The sequence below is a fragment of the Myxocyprinus asiaticus genome, chromosome 24 (assembly GCF_019703515.2).
Source record: "Myxocyprinus asiaticus isolate MX2 ecotype Aquarium Trade chromosome 24, UBuf_Myxa_2, whole genome shotgun sequence".
NCBI lineage: Eukaryota > Metazoa > Chordata > Actinopteri > Cypriniformes > Catostomidae > Myxocyprinus > Myxocyprinus asiaticus.
Genome location: NC_059367.1, coordinates 25,703,306 through 25,723,305, shown reverse-complemented (window position 1 = coordinate 25,723,305; position 20,000 = coordinate 25,703,306). Strand labels below are relative to the sequence as shown.

Genomic DNA, 20,000 nt, shown 5'->3' with positions numbered 1-20,000 from the left:
CATTGAGGTAAAAGTTCAAGTATAACTCAAATAAAGAAACGGCTCATTTGATTCTCAGACACACTTTAGATATGGACGTTCAGTGAACTTGTGAGTGCAGAGTCTCCAAATACATTAGTGTATGAGGCCTTAAGGTAGTGAACATAGTTCTGCAAGCTGCGATTGGTGCTGTTCATCTGCTCTAACTGGTTCTTCATGTCTTGAAGTTTGCACTGAAATCGCTTCTCCATCTAAGAAAAAAAAAAAACACCATTATAAGAAGCTGTTTGCCACAATACTGACAACTTTACTACAGGATTCTGTAGGATCGATAGTGTAATCCTAAAGATTTTCAATATTTTCTTGTGACACTTTAGTGTCGTGCAATGAGAAGTTTTAGAGGTCACAGTCTTGCCGAGAACACTCACATCGTCTTTGCTGCGGCGTAGCTGACCCAGCTCATTTTTAGCCAGGCTCAACTGGGTCTCCAAATCCAGCTTTTTGGACTGAGCTGACCGTTCTTTGGACAACATCCGTTCTAGGCTCTGGTCCATCTGTGAACAAACAAGCTAAGTTTGACAAAGCATCCATATACTAAAGTTATACAAGTACAGGGTTCCTGTCAGGGAATAGCAAAACTGAGAATTTCCAGGGCTGGAAAAGTATATATATATATATATGTATATGTATATGTATATATATATATATATATAAAAAAAAATCTTGTTTTGTGCAGTTCTAAAAAGGGCCATGTCATGAGGAATAAAATTTTCCTTTATTTTTACGTATACGAGGTCATTCTATAAAAAAATTAAAAAAAACACTGCAAATTTCCGAACTCAAAACTGAATCAAGATGCAGCCCATCTGCATTATTTTTTATTGTTGGTTTATGTAAACATGCATTAGATGGACGTCTTCTGACTGTTTTGATGCGTTTCCGGCAACGTGCACATCAGTGCAGGGTGATACTGTAATATGTACATCTTGTTTCACATTGCTTTGGACGATGTACGTTTTTTTTTTCACCGTGAATTGCTTGTGAACCAGTCTTAATATGATTCAAGCTTTGCAAAGGAACTGTTATTGAAGGATGGGGCAGTTAAAAACACTTGGACCAAATTGCAAAACAGTACGTAAACCATTTCATTCATGAATATTTCAAAATGTCATGACTGTTTGATTGTTTATGGTGCTGATGTGCTTGAGTGAACAGTTTAAACTTCGGGTGAAATGTGTCTGATGTGCGTTATATGTAAACCCTCAAATTTAGTTTTATAATGTTGTGGAGCTTTTTTATTCTCTTCTGACTTGAGTTTCAAATATGGCTGTATCTGAGGGTCTGCACGTTATGTTATGGGTTATGTTAGCCAATCATAACAGTGGCCGTTTACGTTGAAGTTTAAACGAGATGCTGAGGCCTAAACAAGAGTTTTTCAGGCAGAGGGCCAGAGACAGGGTGGATGATCATATTACTAAATTGACTGCTTTGGTGAAATTTGTTTTAACATTATCAGGGAAGATAATAAAAAATGAAAGAGTATATCATGACCCCTTTTAAATATTTTATTGCTTTGTGAGGTCTCCTAGAGTGCAAATCTATTATTTCAAAAGATTGGTACATGACATTCAAATTGAAATCCAAGCTAGGACTCTCTAAAATGACATTCAGTTATTATAAATTATTATAAAGGTCATAGAAAAATCATGGAAATTCATTTGGCCAAAAAGTGTGGGAACCCTGCAAGTAACAGTCAAACAACAGTCATTAGAATATTCCATAAACTTGTCCTAGTATGTAAAGGAGCATACTAAAGCCCCAAGTACACACACACAAAAAAAAAAACATGCTACAGAAATAGTCAGGACCTGTCTCTGTGCTTGCTCTGCTTGTCTGAAGAGGGAGTCGCACTCCTGCGTCTTCTCCTCGAGACGCAGCTGTGTGTTGTGGATTGTCTCTTCACGCTTGGCAATAACCTGAAGCATATCCCTGTTCTGAGTGCTCACCTCTTCCAACTTCCTGCATGTCAACAGAATGATACAGAAAAGTGACATGGTTGAAATACTGCCAAGGAACTAAGGGAAAGAATTGCCATGATTTGTTGTATGTAGTAGGTGTTGTCTTTTTCATAGTGCACTGCAGAGTTTCCATATTAATAATACAGAGGATGTGCTGCAGACCTTTCCATGTTCTCCAGAGAGTGTTTCAGCTGAGTGTTTTCTTCAAGCAAAAACAAGTTCTTCTCTTGGACAGTCTCTATTTGACAACTCTGCTGCTCCATCTAAATATAAATAAATTATGACAAAATAATAATAACAGCCTGATTTAATTCTATTATTTGTGGTGAAACATTAAAAGCATTAATCTTTTAGCAGATGCACAGACATTCTAATTTTTGTCTTTCTCTTCCAGTAAATGGACCAAATGTTCCTCCCTCTAATACCACCTAGGGCTGCTCGATTATGGCAAAAATCATGATTATTTTGGTCAATACTGAGATCACGATTATTTAACGCAATTACTCATTGACTTGGAAACATCGTGCATTTATTAACTTTTTATTATTGTCTTTTTAACAGTGGATTTCCTTGAACTTGAAATGTAAACAGCACTGGGTAGGGGAGGATGCTATTGTCATATGATAATTCATTTATGTTTCATATGGTAGTCAAATAAAAAAAGCCACCATTTACAGCATGGATGCTCATAGTTCTATGGAATGAGATCTACTTTTTCATCATGTTATTGCAGCAAGATCTATCATGTACAATAAAGGCTATACATTATCACAATACCAAAATTTCAGTAGTCTGTAGTGAAATTTGACTATTCTCAATACCAGCATTAAAACCACAACAAATAATAACACTAATTTGTTAATTATAGAAGAATGGTTCTCAATTATTCAAGACTAGTAAACAGTCAGTAATAAAATAATAAAAAACAGCAATGATTAGAAATAGATTAAAAATAATAGAACAAAAAATACAAATTAAGAAAATTCAGTGCATTTTTAAAAGTTTTTAACAGCAGTTTCAAGTATTCAAGGAAACATTCAGAATGAAATGCAACATAAAACTACTACTGGTCTTTACTATATGATTATTATACATTAATACATTTTAAAGCTACTAAATTTACTCAAGAGCAGTGAGTGTTTTCTCGTTTCTTGTTATGATTGTTTGATTATTATAATGACACACTACACTAGACAGCAGCAGGTCAATTAGCTTACATTTATACTTACAAGTCCGACGTTTTAATACAAATCCGCTGTTTATGTTCACTTTAGACATAACTCATTGTGTTTACATGAATACCTCACCATGACGGGCATTTTGGTGGAGTTTTGAAATGGATTTGACGGTTCAGGTGCGCAATAGCACGAGCATATTCAGAACATGCGCATGTTCATCTTACATATATGCCGCCTGTCAATCAAACGGTGCAGCTGTTACTAGATCGCTTGCGAATTATAAAATTACGTGCTCTGGATTACTTTCAACAGAAGTTTGTCACTTTCTAATAAGTGTCACAGGCCTAGGCTATCACAAATATTTTTTTGTTACTGACGTTTTAATCAGTCGGCTTGTCCAGTCGGGCAAGTAAAATTCTCTTTCACTTGCCCCTTCAAAAATCCACTTGTCCCGGACAAGCGTTAATGTCGGGCCCTGATTAAATATTGCATTCCAAGATGCAGTGACCGTGACACATATATTATGATTCACTACGTCGTCAGCCATCACATTACATTCTAGCTGCAGCAAACACGCACGAGTGACAATCTCTCCCCCAGTCACTTCACGCAACTCAGACGTGTCGCTGACCGCAGAGAAATGCCAGTTTCGGTTTATTTTCATAACCCGCTTCCTTATTATTTGAACTTTAATAAAAGATGCTTTAAAGATATAACGTCGGGGTGTTTCATTGGCATAATAATTGTTTTATCTCGAATATCTTGTTTTCATAATCATTGGAAGCCGAACTCGTAATTGAAAATAAAATGTTATTAATCGCCCAGCCCTAATACCACCTGTAACCGACTAGCAAATAGATTCTTGGCTGTGATGTAAGAACAGCCTACTGGCTATTTAAAATGAAAAGGGACGAGTCCTTCATCATGACCTGCCCAAATTTATTCAATAGAAAATATATCAACACAGGACAAAAAAAATTGCACTCATCAAGCAATTCCATGGGGTCTTTGAACGTGCACATGTGTGGTCTCAGTAAACATTACCTTGATCCTGAGTTCAGAATGAGTGCTGTTCTGCTCTGCATTTCTCCTGTCCTGCATGAGCATGTTCTCTCTGACCTCCCTGAGCTGCTCCTCAGAGCATTTCAGAGCATCCTGCAGCACCTCCAGCTCCTTCAGCCTCACCTGGAGCTGCTTGCGGCCCTGTTCCAACTCTCTCTCCACCTCTGCACGGTCACTCCGTGCCGCCGCCTCTGCCAGCTCCAGCCTCAATGAGTATTCCTCAGACTCCAGCCGTGTCTTTTGCAGCTGCAAGCATTTTGAGAGGTTAATGCACTGAACCTGAATGAAGACAAATTTTTATGAGCTAGAAGGACAGTGTTTTGAATGCACCTGGCTCTTGTAACCCTCTACCAGACTCTCAAAGTCTTTGAGAGAGATCTTCAGCTGTTTCACCTCAGACTGAAACAAAGACAATCTGTCTTCTGTAGTTGACAGAGTGGTCTAATAGAGGAGACATACAAAATAAATCACAAAAATGAATAGTTGAACACTCCTCATGTGAAGCGCATGGGATATTCGACTTACAACTGATTCCAGCAGAATTTTATGTTAATATGTTGCTAAGCTATCATCTCTAATAAGCATAAAGATATATAAAACACACACATGTTGGGAAAATAGTCAATTTTGAATTAGATCAAACTGTTTTTATCAATACTTTTCCATATTGAGTTAAATTTATTCATAAGCGACATCGATTTTTTTTTAATTTTTTTTTATTCGCAACGCACCCTGGGATTGCCTTCTCCACAAAGCAAACCTGCGATGCTGCCATAGATTTTGGCCAAAAGAAGGTATCTTAGGTCCTGTCGTGAGTGCCGCACGTGATGTGGACTTGCAGTCTTTTACAGGTAATTATGCTTCCAACCTTTTAGAGTGCAGTTCGGAAGAGTGACTATGATGCATAGAAACTTCTGTCTAGGTAGACTAGTTTTTGGAACAGTGTAGATTTTGAATGGTTTTGTGTGAAATACAAAATCTTGACATATACATCCACAATATAATATAATTATTGCCTTGAGTCTCTGGTTCTCCAGTTTGGTTGATGTGGTCTCTGAGGTGAGGGAGTGCAGACGGCTGAGAAGCCCCTCTCTCTCAGCACAGGACTTCTCCTCACAACTGCGCAACTGATCAGTCAACTCACTGAGCCGACTGCAATGAGAATAGACCATACCATCATCATCATGATACTGCATAGAGGTCCATTAGTGTTCCATTAAAGGGATAGTTTACCAAAAAATGAAAAATATCTAATCATTTACTCACCCTCATTCCATCCCAAATGTGCATGACTTACTTTCTTCTGCTGAACACAAAAGATTCTTAAAAGAAAATTTCAGCTCTGTAGAAGTTATCTTCAGAAGCAATATGATAGGTGTGGGTGAGAAATAGATCAGTTTATAAGTTTGTTTTAACTATAAATTATCCTCCCTGACCACTAGATGGCAATATGCACAAATAATGCAAATCATCAAAAACAAAAGAAGAATATAGCTGCAAGCAGCAATGATTGGGGCCAAGCCCTAAAGCCCTTCCCTAAGCACAATGCAAAGAGGTCAGACACAACAAAGTCACAACGCTTACACCAGCTGAAGTGGGTAGCGAACTGGGGTTCACCCAGTCCTTTGAACTGAAGCCCAGAGCTCTAACCTCTGCACCCCACAATCGACATCAAAGAGACAATCAGAGTATACAACAATTTCTTAGAAAACAGTTACAGCTTAGTTTTTTTTAAATTATTATTATTGAAGCAGGAGTTACGCAATAAAGTACAGTCTGCATTGTAGTAAGCACAATATGAAGACTCAGAGATAAACAGAAGTACAAATTTTAAAACCACTCTTTCCTGGACTCAAACTCACAACCTTTCAACTTGTGTTTCAATGTGATAACCACTGGGCCATTCAGTTGACACAGCTAAAAAATGTCAAAGATACTGTATATTCCAAGCTGAGATCAGCAGGTTTTTTTATATATATATAAAATAATATTAAATTTATCTCTGCCAAATTCAGAAGACTTAGAATCAGAATCAGAATGAGCTTTATTGCCAAGTATGCTTACACATACAAGGAATTTGTCTTGGTGACAGGAACTTCCAGTGTACAACAATACAAAAACAGCAGCAAGACACAGATAATAATAAAAAACAAAAAATTATTATACACACATACATACATACACATGGGTAGTGCAAATCTAATACAATCTGTTATGTACAGTGCAAAGGTTTTTTTTTTTCTTTTTTTCTCCTCTCTCAGAGGAATGAAATGGCAGAAGAGGTTGAATGTGTTGGATAAATATAAGAAAGACTAAACTGTGTATTGCACATAGTTAATGCTCAATGGGGCAATTTAACTGTTCATGAGATGGATAGCCTGAGGGAAAAAAACTGTTTCTGTGCCTGTCTGTTCTGGTGCTCAAAGCTCTGAAGCGTCGGCCAAAAGGCAACAGTTCAAAAAGGTATTGGGCAGGGTGAGTGGGGTCCAGAGTGATTTTTCCAGCCTTTTTCCTCACTCTGGAAGTGTATAGTTCCAAACCACACAGTTACTGAAGTGCAGAGGACAGACACAATGACTGCTGAGTAAAACTGTATCAGCAGCGCCTGTGGCAGGTTGAATTTCCTCAGCTGGCGAATGAAGTACAACCTCTGCTGGGCCTTTTTCCACAATGTGGGTCTCCCACTTCAGGTTCTGTGAGATGGTAGTGCCCAGGAACCTGAATGACTCCACTGCTGCCACAGTGCTGTTTAGAATGGTGAGGGGGGACAGTGTTGGGGTGTTTCTCCTAAAGTCCACAATGATCTCCACCGTTTTGAGCATGTTCAGCTCAAGGTTGTTTTGACTGCACCAGACAGCCAGCTGTTTAACCTCCCTTCTGTATGCAGACTCATCGTTATCTCGGATGAGGCCGATGACAGTGGTGTCGTCTGCAAACTTCAGGAGCTTGACAGAGGGGTCCTTGACGATGCAGTCGTTGGTGTAGAGGGAGAAGAGTAGTGGGGAGAGCACACATCATTGTGCTGATTGTACAGGTGCTAGAAGTAAGTTTCCCCTGTCTCACAAGCTGCTGCTTGTCCATCAGAAAGCTGGTAATCCACTGACAGATAGACATGGGAACAGAGAGTTGGTGTAATTTATTCTGGAGTATAGCTGGGATGATGGTGTTGAAAGCTGAACTGAATTCCACAAAAAGGATACTTGCATATGTCCCTGGTCTGTCCAGATGTTGCAGGATATGATGCAATCCCATGTTGACTGCATCATCCACAGACCTGTTTGCTCGATAAGCAAATTGAAGGGGATCTAGAAAGGGTCCAGTGATGTTCTTCAGGTGGGCCAACACCAGTCTCTCAAATGATTTCATGACCACAAACGTCAGGGCGATAGGTCTGTAGTCATTAAGTCCTGTGATTTTTGGTTTCTTTGGGACAGGAATAATGACTGAGCATTTGAAGCAGCATGGGATTTCACACTGCTCCAGTGATCTACTGAAGATCTGTGTGAAGATGGGGGCCAGCTGGTTAGCACAGGATCGAAGACACGCTGGTGAGATGCCATCTGGGCCTGAAGCCTTCCTCATCTTTTGTTTCTGAAAGACTCACATCATCTTCACAGATCTTAAGTGCAGGTTCAGTAGCAGGAGGGGGGAGGAGGGGGGTTGCAGGAGGTGTTGGTGTTTGTGTGAAGTGAAGGTCAGAGTGGGTGTGGGGTGTGAGATTGGGCCTTTCAAATCTGCAGTAGAACACATTCAGGTCATCAGCCAACAGAGTTGTTTCATGCCACTCCACACTGATGCAGGGTCGTTAGCTGAAAACTTGTTTTTCCAGCTTCTCAGAGTATCTCCTTTTAGCCACTCTGATTTCCCTGTTCAGTGTGTCCCTGGCCTAATTGTACAAGACTTTATCCCCACCCCTGTAAGCATCCTCTTTCGCCTGACGAAGCTGCCTGAGCTCTGCTGTAAAGGTTTGTCATTGTTGAACTTTAAGTAAGTCCTAGTAGGAATGCACTTATCCTCACAGAAACTGATATATGATGTAACAGTATCCGTGAGCTCATCCAGGTATGTGGCTGCAGCCTCAAAAACACTCCAATCCATGCAATCGAAGCAGGCTTGTAGTTCCTGCTCTGCTTCATTGGTCCATCTCTTTACATTCCTTACTACTGGCTTGGTTGATTTTAATTTCTGCCAGTAGGTTGAAAGAAGATGAACCAGACAGTGATCAGAGAGTCCCAAAGCTGCTCTAGGGACAGAGAGATATGCATCCTTTATTGTTGTATAACAATGATCCAGTATGTTCCTGTCTCTGGTGGGGCATGTGATGTGCTGTTTGTATTTGGGCAGTTCCGTGTGAGATTTGCTTTGTTAAAATCCCCAAGAATAATAATAACTGAGTTCGGGTATTGTATTTCCATGTCTGTGATTTGATCAGCCAGCTGTTGCAGCGCTGCTGCATTCAAACACGCGTTTGGTGCGATATACACACTCACCAGAATAAACGAGGAAAACTCCCACGGCGAGTAGAAAGGCTTACAGTTAATAAAGAACGCTTCCAAATTAGGACAGCACATCCTCTTTAACGTTGTTACATCTGTACACTAACTTTCACTGATATAAAAGCATGTTCCACCGCCTCTCGTTTTCCCCGTTAACTCCGCGGTGCGATCCGCTCTGAACAGCTGGAAGCCCGGCAGATGTAATGCGCTGTCCAGAATGGCTTCACTCAGCCGGGTTTCTGTGAAGCACAGGAGGTTGAAAATTCCTTGTTTGTGTGGGTGAGGAGATGTAGTTCGTCCGTTTGTTAGGAAAAGAGCGGAGATTCGCTAAGTGCATACTCGGCAGCGCTGTTCGAAATCCGTGCCGACGGTTCAAAATTTTCAGGCAAAATTATTCTATCCATAGGTGGCGCTGTCACCAAACTTTGCATGTTACCTCGGATCATGGTCCTGATGAAGCATTCCAAATTTCTTTTCGATAGGACAAAGGGTTGCCGATATACCGCCTCAAATCCATTTTCAGGTCGACCTCGTTAAATTCGCGTTGGCATAATTTCTGAATGGTAGCACAAATTTAAATTATTTCTGGTCAGTTCTGTGCGGCTCAGTCTGGAGATTATTTTGAGCCATCATTTGGACAAATCAGACAAAGTTTGAAAGGTAAACATCATAATCCAAGATGGCTGCCTCTGTAATGGCCGCCCATTTAATGTGAGGAGTCCATTTGAATCATCAGGAGGACAGTAATCAGACAAAAAAAAAAGAATTGTGTCTAGGACAAACGGTTCAAAAGAAAAGTTAATTTTTGAACTGGTGGAGGTGCTATTGAGTATGACCTAGAGACCACAAATTTGGTATTGTGGCTATTTATGCCCACCCCTATCAGTGTGCCAAATTTCATCATTTTCCTTTGTACGGTTCATAGTGCTGCCATAGACTCCCAGCCAGAATAATACGGATACAACAGCCCCTTCGGGACTTGGCCCCTAAAGAATGTGAAAATGGAGATTGTTAAAAAGGACCTAAATATTTATGTTTCTCACCCACACCTATCATATCACTTCTGAAGACATGGATTTAACCACTGGAGTCTTATGGATTACTTTTATGGTGCCTTTATGTCCTTTGGAGCTTAAAAATGTTGGTACCCATTCACTTGCATTGTGAGGGCCAACAGAGCTGAGATACTCTTCTAAAAATCGTTGTTTGTGTTCAGCAGAAGAAAGTCATACACATCCAGGATGGTGAGTAAATGATGAGAGAACTTTCATTTTTGGGTGAACTATCCCTTTAAATACAATAATTAAGCTTTTTTGCTTTAATTTGATTGTCAGTCATTAATATTTTAAAGGCAGGACAAATAAGTAGAAAGAGAATTTGTCAACCATACAGGCCCCACTGCAATAAATTAGTCAGAAACAGTCCATAATTCACATAAAAATAATCAATTATAGACCAAGACTAGTCTGAGCTTAAAGTAAATGGATAAAAGTGAGTCACTGACTTGTTTAATGTGGTGATCTCCAGCTCGAGTTGGCTCTTCTCTCTGTTCTGTTTGGAGTAACGCTGCCTAAGCTCCTCAGCAGAAGAGAGAGCATCCGCTAACTGAGTCGCCTGAGAGGATGACACACAAAAACAACCATAGTTCACACTGCATAGTTCATACAGGCAAACATAATTTTTTTTTTTTTTTTTTAAATCACCTCTTCAAATTAATACACTGACAAAGAGTGCCATGGTATTACCATGTTATTTGGGCTAAGTACCACGGTAGTCCAATGTTTTAAGTACTAAATATAAAGTAAAAATAATAAATGGTGATCACTGATCATTCAGAATCAGTGCATTTACAGCTGAAGTCAGAAGTTTACATACACCTTAGCCAAATACATTTAAACTCAGTTTTTCACAATTCCTGACATTTAACTGTAGAAAACATTCCATGTCTTAGGTCAGTTAGGATCACTACTTTATTTTAAGAAAGTGAAATGTCAGAATAATAGTAGAGAGATTGATTTATTTCAGCTTTTATTTATTTCATCACATTCCCAGTGGGTCAGAAGTTTACATACACTTTTTTAGTACTTGGTAGCATTGCCTTTAAATTGTTTAACTTGGGTGAAACGTTTTGGGTAGCCTTCCACAAGCTTCTAACAATAAGTTCCTGGAATTTTGGCCCATTCCTCCAGACAGAACTGGTGTAACGGAGTCAAGTTTGTAGGCCTCCTTGCTTGCACACACTTTAACTTCAGTCATTGTTTTTGTTGGAAAGCAGCGGCTTCCTTCGTGGTGTCCTGCCATGAACTCCATGGCTGTTTAATGTTTTCCGTATAGTAGTGTCATGCCAATGGACGCTGATGCAACCCCAAACCACCAGAGGTTGCTCTCACCAGAATACTAGGACTTGCATGTCACTTGCTGTTTGCCAGTAAAAAGGAAGTTCATTCAGTGTACTGTTGTGAGATTGTTTGTATACTCTCATGCTTGCCTTTTCTGTTTGTTTGGATCTGTGGTTCTCAACTCTTTGCCTGTCTAAATCTATATGCCTTTGGATTTTGCCCTGTAATGTTTCACCTGCTACTTTGTTGGATTCTAATAAACCATCTGCACCTGGATCCTCTGACTGAAGCATCACAAGTAGACTCATGAACAGAGGTGTTAACCAGTTCCGATTACTCCTTCATGTCTTAACCTCATTGAGCATTCTGTGGTGTGCCCTTTGAGTCATCTTGGCTAGAAAGTCACTTCTAGGGAGAGTAGCCACAGTACTAAATCGTCTCCATTTATAGAAATTTTTTATAACTGTAGACAGATGAATATCTAAGCTCTTCAAGATAACTTTGTAACCCTTTCCAGCTTTATGCAAAGCAACAATTCTTGATCATAGGTCTTCTAAAATCTCTTTTTTGCAAGGAATGGTCCACATCAGCAGATGCTTTTTGTGAATAGCAAACTCAAAATATCTGATGTGCATTTAAGTCAAAGTAGCTCTATTGGATTGAGGTCAGGGCTTTGTGATGGCCACTCCACTACCTTGACTTTGTTGTCCTTAAACCATTTTGCCACAACTTTGGAGGTATGCTTGGGGTCACTGTCCATTTGGAAGACCCATTTGTGACCGAGCTTTAACTTCCTGGCTGATGTCTTGAGATTTTGCTTCAATATATCTACATAATTTTCCTTCGTCATGATGCCATCTATTTTGTGAAGTGCACCAGTCCCTTCTGCAGCAAAGCACCCCCACAACATGATGCTGCCACCCCCATGCTTCACAGTTGGGATGTTTTTCGGCTTCCAAGCCTCACCCTTTTTTCTCCGAACATAACGATGGTCATTATGGCCAAACAGTTCAATTTTTGTTTCATTAGACCAGAGGACATTTTTCCAAAAAGTAAGATCTTTGTCCCCATGTGCACTTGCAAACTGTAGTCTGGCTTTTTATGGCAGTTTTGGATCAGTGGCTTCTTCCTTGCTGAGCAGCCTTTCCGTTTATCTCAATATAGGACTCGTTTTACTGTGGATATAGATACTTGTCTACCTGTTTCCTCCAGCATCTTCACAAGGTCCTTTGCTGTTGTTCTGGGATTGATCTGCACTTTTCGCACCAAACTATGTTCATCTCTAGGAGGCAGAATGCGTCTCCTTCCTGAGTGCTATGATGGCTGCGTGGTACCATGGAGTTTATATTTGCGTACTATTGTTTGTACAGATGAATGTGGTACCTTCAGGCGTTTGGAAACTGCTCTCAAGGATGAACCAGACTTGGAGGTCCACAATTATTTTCTGAGGTCTTGGCTGATTTCTTTTGATTTTCCCATTATGTCAAGCAAATAGGCACTGAGTTTGAAGGTAGGCCTTAAAATACATCCACAGGTACACCTCCAATTCAGTACACCTCCTATCAGAAGCTAAATGTCTAAAGGCTTGACATCATTTTCTGGAATTTTCCAAGCTGCTTAAAGGCACATTTAACTTAGTGTATGTAAACTTCTGACTTCAACTGTATATCAAAGTTCCATGCTATTACTATTTGATACTATAACTGTACAAATGTACCGCCACAGTATTTCTTGGTAAGAAATATTTTACCAATTAGTGCCTCATAATGCAGAGAAATCTAGGGATCCATAAAATGAACCAGAGAACAGAAGAGCATCTAGTAAATTTGGCCTCTTGCGCTTCCATACCTTCTCCAGGAGTTGTGTAGAGAGCTGGGCTGCTGTATTCACACTTTGTTCAGCCCGTTTTCTCTGGTCCTCCAAGACCTGGTTGTGGATGTCTCTGTCCCCTTCACAGTGCTGCTTCAACTCTCTCATCTGCTCCAGCAGACCCTGAATCTCCACCTGCTGTTGCTGCACCGTGCTCTCCAGCCTCTGAGCCACAGCACAGGAGAACAACTTATTATCATGTTTTGTTTTATATTACGGCATGTAGTACTCTGGGCCTCATGATTTATGATGCCCATCTCTGTATGACATACCACTACATTAATTTAAATGAAAACCATAAATCTTGGAAAAAGATAGAGCTTTGAGATAGGTGTTCCAATTTTGGCCTTTAGACGTGTGAGATTGGCTTACATGGATCTGAGTCTCCAGCTGGTTATTTTCAGCCTCTTTCTTGTGCAGCTGGTTCTGGAGACGACTACGGGTGGATTCAAGAACCTTGGAAAGCTCTCCGGTGCCTCTCAGATGGTCCTGAGACAACAAAGATAGCACCTTTTTGAAAAAAAACTCCTGAATATAAGGTCAGCGTCAACAATGTTGCAAATGTACTAAACACAAATCAGTATTAATAGAAAAATAGAAGAGGTGACATGCTGTGGAAAATGTTTTATGCAAGTTAATATAAAAGTAAAGAGAACTGGGGAGTGGAAATCATTATTACCTTTTCGGTTTCCAAATTGTCAGCTAGCTGATTGGCCTCCCTTTCCTTGTTGTTGAGTTTAGCCTCAAGTTTCTAAAAGGTAATGTGAGAATAACACTATTAAAGGAATAGTTCACCCAAAAATGTAAATTCTCTCTTCATTTACTCACTTTCATGCCATCCCAGATGTGTATGACTTTCTTTCTTCTGCAGAACACAAATTAAGATTTTTAGAAGAATATTTTAGCTCTGTAGGTCCATACAATGCAATTGAATGGTGACCAGAACATTCAAGCTCGAGAAATCACATAAAGAACACGTAAAAGTAATCCATAGGACTCCAGTTGTTAAATAAATGTCTTCAGAAGTGATATAATAGGTGTGGGTGGGAAACAGATCTATATTTAAGTCCTTTTTTACTATAAATCTCCACATTCAAAAAAAGTGAAAGTCGAGATTTATAGTAAAAAAGGATTGAAATATTGTTCTGTTTCTCATCCAAAGTGATTGCATCGCTTCTGAAGACATTTATTAAACCACTAGAGTTGTATGGATTACTTTTATGCTGCTTTTATGTGATTTTGAGTTTCAAAGGTCTTTGTGTTCTGCTGAAGAAACATCTGGGATGGTATGAGGGTGAGTAAATAATGAGAATTAAAAACTTTGGGGTGAACTTTCCCTTTATCAAGGAATTTCTGACCATGACCATGACTAAAACTAAAATCTCTGCATTCACGCATTATGCAACATCCCTATATGTATATTAAGCTTTGCTCACAAATAATATGAATACACAGATGTGGGTATACTATAGAGGTAGACAGATATATCTGTTTTACCGATTAATTGGTGCCGATACTTCGGACAAAATCCATGCCGATAGTTAAAAAAAATATATATTATAATTATTTCTCCATGTTCCTCTGTGGCCGCCGCTGGCGAATTCTACAGTTAGAACATCTTGGTATTAAAGTATAAAAGCAGCCTCTAGAGGTGAAATAAAAAAACAATCACTGACTCCTCATGGGGATTTGCTGAATTTAAATCTTTCATCATTGACCATTTTTTATTTTTTTTCCTCACTTCAGTGCACTTTTTGTTATTTTGATTAGAGAACCAAGTTTTCAAAATTGAAGCAAGGGCATGCAAAGAAAAATGTGAGTATATTAGAAATGTTCCCCGTCAGCACATATAATGTGTCTCCAACTTCATATGTTGGTGATAATAATTAACCTTATTCCTCATTAAATCTCATCTGATGAAAAATTTATTGACGAAACCCTTCATCTGGTGAAATATATAGGCTATAAAAAGCTTAATTTGGTATATATTTACACAGAGCATTGTAAAAGAGGCAAGTCTCAACAGTTTCAAAATAAGAGTCAACTGTGTATTTCGGGCTTGTTTATAGTTAAAAGTCCTGCCTTACACCAATTTGTTTTTTTGTTTGTTTGTTTTTTCTAGTTAGTATTGGGATTTTGTCATTTTGGACTCTCGTAGTCTCTATGCCTTGGTAATGCACATGCTGAATTGATGTGGTATCTGTCATTGGACTTCATTTACAGTGCATGCGTGATGGACTATATCAAAGTACTTATGTGTCAGAAAAAGTAGGGGACAAAATATTTCTGTTTGGAGGAACATTGAGGGCACAGAAATGCATGTCAGTGTAGTAAGTAATTCTCTCTCTCTCTCTCTCTCTCTCTTCTGTCACGTGCAAAAACACATATAGGCCATATACACTTTTAATTGTACACACAAAGATGTGATGCCACACACATGATCCATGTATCCTAAAAGTGTACAAATATATACTTTTGCACAAGAATGTGCACTTCTGCCACAAGAATGAATAAAAAAGGCGACAATGTATCTAAATCCAGTAAGTGGTAAATGAATGCACCATTCTTACTTCGTAAGTAAAGACTAAGAAATGTAATTTCATTTTAACATTCTATAAATCAATAAAAAATATTATTGGCCGTAAAATCGGTTATCTGCCCTTTCCACCACTTTAGTTATCTGTATCAGCAAAATCCACTATCGGTCGACCTCTAGGATATTATTTACAATTATACATCAATTATATTCCAAACCAATATACTAACAAAGTATGGATATACACAGGGCCATAGCAAGGAATTCTGGGCCCTCTGACTGTATATTGTCTGGGCCCATTTCATATAAAAAAAAAAACAGTTTAAAATTTGTTGTGGGCCACCCTGGACCTGTGGGCCCGTAGAATCATTACCACCTTTCACCCCATTAGCTACGGCCCTGGATATACACAATTATAATCAAGCACACAAAAAATGTGGCTGTTAGATTACAAACCCTTTTTTTAGCCTCAGAATCAGCTAGTTTCCTCATTAGTATCTCCCTCTCATCAGACATCCGCAGCGCATCTGTCTGTGGTACAAAGCAGGGACAAAACAAAACTTTATTCATAAAAAAAAATATTGATCTATAGCATATACACAATACTGCAGAACTAATGTCTCAAATAAAAGATGAGACACAAATTCAGTATGTGTGCAGGAACTGTTTTGTACCTCCTGTCCATGCTGCACCCTCAGAAGTCGTCGGAGAGTGCGGTTTGTCTCTTCAAAGGTGTTAAACTTCTGCTCTAGTAGCTCATGTTGCCGACCCAGCTGATCAGAGTACATCTTTGACTGTTTTTTGTCCTGCACACATTTATTTACCCATGCAATAAGATTTCAGGGGTTTACAGGGATTTCAGTCCTTTTCAAAAGGATCTAGCCATAAATATCAAGCCAGTTACTGACATGAGCTATATAAAAACAATTGCACAGTTTTGCCATCTTCCTACCTTCCTAAGTTTGCCCATGGTTTCCCTGAGATCCACCACTTGTTTGACTGCGGCTTGGCCGTCTATCTCAGCCTCCACCAGTTTCCTAAGCAGCGTTTCTATCTCCTGGTGCGGAGGTTCTGTTTCTGACCTGTCAACATAGAGAACATTTAAAGGACTTTCAATATCGCTCACTTTAGAGCAGTCCTCTGTCCAAAAGCTAATGAGACAAATAAACCTGGAAGTATAATACTGTACCTTAATTGACCAGGCTCGCCATGCGCCCCATCTACAGTGCTCCGGAAATCAGAATTCTCATGCTTTGACCTCCTCAAGTCCTTATTGGCTTCCTCTAGTTTTTCATCATGTTGGTCAATCAAACGGTGACAGGCACTCAACTGCTGTGACTGGTGCTTCAACTGGTCCTCTGTTTGCCGTAGCTTTACCTATAGAGTGTCCATGGAGAGCGTTTTAACATTTAAAGGGGTCATGTCATGAGGAATCAAATTTTCTTTGATATTTTGACATATAAGAGCCGAGGTCAGTCTACTATAAAAACATACTGTAAATTTCAGAACTCAAAACTTAATCCCCAATTAAATAAAATCATTTATTGAAATCAATCTGCAAAAAATGCCTTGTTTTCTACTTCCGTGACTTCCCTACGTCACTAGGGGGCTCATTAATTCATGATTGCCTCTACAGCCAAAAAACATAAATGCCTGCTTTACATCATCACACCCTTGACCCCACCCACTGGTGCTCTGTTCGAACTCAGAAAGCGAGAGCTGGACAGATAGGCCTAGTTTGGCCTAATTATTCCTGAACACCAAAGGGGACCCATCTGGACTATTTAGAATTTTTGTATATAAACATGCACTAGACAGACATCTTTGACCATTGACATTTATCTCATAACACTTTTAAAAGATGCATTGTCAAGTTACAACTCTGAAAAAGAGACCTCATTCTGTTTCATTCAGCTGCTCTACCTCTTGCTGTTTTGAGCACAAACGCTTCATAGGCACGTTCTTTCTCCCATATGCGCTATTTTTAATTGTTGGTGTATGTAAACATGCACTAGATGAACGTCTATGACTGGTCTGATGCGTTTCCGGCGATGTGCATTTCAGTGCAGGATGATAATGGAAACTGTATGTGTGTGCATCTAGTTCACACCGTGCTTTGGACTATGAATGTGTGTCATTTGGATGTCTTCAGTGTATTTCGGCGTGGACTGCATGTTTTTTCAGCTAATATCAGTGTGAACTGCTTGTGAACCAGTCATAAAACGATTCAAGCTTTGCAAAGGAATTGTTATTGAAGGATGGGGAACTTAAAACACTTGGACCCAATCGCAAAACGTAAAAAAAAAAAAAAAAAAAAAAAAAGAGCATTTCATGACCTCTTTAAAACCCACCATGTCGCTAACTTCAACATTAAATACTTGGTCAAACCATGAGTGAATTCTGAGCAGACAATCTAATTAGTCTTAATAATTTGCCATCCATACCTCACTTCTCATAGATTCAACCTCTGACATAAGATTTTCAATCTTTCGCTCATATTTGGGGATGTTGGCAATTACTCCTCTTGCATCATCCTCTTCGCTGGACAAATCAGTGAGCCTCAGAGGAGGCGAAGAAGGGTCAGTGGCCGGTCCTGGTGTGATCTCCAAACAGCGTGTCGCCCCCTGATGATACATTTGGTCAATCAAATCCAATTATTCAGAGTTAAAATTACTCATTTAGAGCTGTTTTAGTTGTTATATGTACTGGGAGATAGTGAATAAGACTAAGCAAACCTCCCACTTGTATTCCCTTCGTCTAGATGCCTTTCCAGGAGGAACCCAGGGAGCTCGTACCTTCACACTGGCAGTGGATCGTAAATGGCTCCCTTTACCTTGCTGAAGATAGATTTGTGATGAGTGATTTCAATATAGGACCAAGTAAATCAAATATGGTAGCTGTAGACTGGAATGACAGAGGGCCTGTAGACTGACCTGGCTGGGTGGCACTGCTGGACACTTCTGTGAACTTTTCTTCAGGTGGACATGTACAGATGTTGAGTCAGGGACATGAACGTGGACGGGTGGAGATGACGACCGTGTTTTCATCCCTTCAATTCAATGGGACTGGACCTGGAGTCTTTATTTGATGTGTTTTAGGAGTCCGACAAAATTCACTAGCAGCAGTGTGTCATAAACTTGTAGTATATTTTAACAGGTGTGTTAGGATTAGGACATTCATATATATATATATATATATATATGATAAACAGAAGGACTAGTTGTCCTCGGTCACGTCTATCCCTGTTCTCTTAATCCTTTATTTATGTTCACGCTTCGGATATTTTAAATGGCCAGTTCATGTCAATTGATTCGAAGTGCATTGACAAATTTCTTTATGTACTTTTATAAATTTTATGCAAATAAAATTTAGCCACTAACCTCAAAACAGCGTTGCGTCCCCTGTGAAATGTTGTTTGCAATACCCGGTAGACTCTCGCATGGACAACAATAGCCTCCAATCAGAGACGCGTCTGACGGCACAAGTCCCGCCCTCAAACTTTTATATCGCATCTCATTGGCTGATTCGAAACTTCAGCGAAAATATTTCAGAAGTGTGTTTAACACCCAATGAAATGAAGCGTATTCTGTTTCTAAGGTAACGACGCGTTGTTATGTTCAGGACGATCTTGAACCTCCCTCAGGTTCGAAATATCCAGTAAAATAATAATAATTATAATAAAAACTCGCTCCGGCTCGCGCTCATCTCCGCTACTTCTCCCATAACGTCTCTACAAAACATTTGAAAATTCTTTTTTTTTTTTATATAAATAATAATAATAATAATAATAATAATCAGCGCTCCAACCGTGTGTGATGATGTGATCTTGAATTTGAATAGGGTAATTTGTTAATTTTGAAAATAGTTTTGTGCATATAAAGATTTTACCGTGTTGGTAAAATATTTTTTACTCACTTTACCAGTATGACTTTAAACAACACGAGTTTTAACGAGAATTACCATTCAGAATAATGGGAATTATAAAAGTAAAATGTTCAGACACATTATGGTCATGCAAATTTACTTAAAACATTTGTTTAAACCAGGGGTTTCATGGTATCTATGCTTTTAAAACCACTGAACACTAAATCAGAAAACAATATCTGATACTTTGGAAACTACAATGTATGTATGACTTGTTTTCTATTATTTAATTGTCAAGAGTATTCATACAATGGTCAAACTGTTCTGACATGTATCCATTCCGCTTATTTGTTTTTGGAGAACTTGAAATATAAAACTTATGATTAAAAGTGTTATTTGTTCCTTGTTAAAAAAGTACTCCTTAAGAAATTAAGTGTAATTTTGAAACATAAATTAAATCATGTCCAGATGAAGACTTCAGTCATATCAGTTGCCTTATAAAAGCTGTTTTATTCTACATGGAGAGGGTCCGCACATGGGGGCTGCCATGTTAGAATCACATGATCAGCCGAATACTACTGACTTAAAGAGATAGTTCACCCAAAAATGAAAATACTCTCATCATTTACTCACCCTCATGTCATCACAGATGTGTATGA

At 39.1% G+C, this 20,000-nt stretch overlaps 1 protein-coding gene across 1 annotated transcript; it reads right to left on the bottom strand.

Annotated features, from left to right (window-relative positions):
• Positions 1-65: 65 nt before the first annotated feature.
• On the bottom strand, positions 66-19,679 carry LOC127414751 (outer dense fiber protein 2-like). Its single transcript, XM_051652991.1, has 19 exons — positions 18,858-19,679; positions 18,411-18,555; positions 18,213-18,314; positions 17,922-18,101; positions 16,667-16,854; positions 16,430-16,559; positions 16,152-16,283; positions 15,934-16,008; positions 13,621-13,692; positions 13,314-13,430; positions 12,921-13,106; positions 10,238-10,347; positions 5,254-5,389; positions 4,568-4,678; positions 4,220-4,483; positions 2,160-2,260; positions 1,848-1,998; positions 408-533; positions 66-230 (listed from the first exon to the last, which is right to left on the bottom strand). The coding sequence occupies exons 2-19, from the start codon at positions 18,522-18,524 to the stop codon at positions 66-68; spliced, it is 2,460 nt and encodes an 819-aa protein (XP_051508951.1). The 5' UTR covers positions 18,525-18,555; positions 18,858-19,679.
• Positions 19,680-20,000: the final 321 nt, after the last annotated feature.

What these genes read in the sequence shown, in the direction of transcription:
- LOC127414751 (XM_051652991.1), bottom strand. Translation starts at nt 18,524, where the DNA reads ATGAAAACACGGTCGTCATCTCCACCCGTCCACGTTCATGTCCCTGAC. An exon ending in GGCGAGCCTGGTCAATTAAG is followed by an intron (nt 16,560 to 16,666) that starts GTACAGTATTAT and finishes CTATGTTGACAG; the next exon opens with GTCAGAAACAGAACCTCCGC. An exon ending in TACGCCGCAGCAAAGACGAT is followed by an intron (nt 231 to 407) that starts GTGAGTGTTCTC and finishes TTTTTTTCTTAG; the next exon opens with ATGGAGAAGCGATTTCAGTG.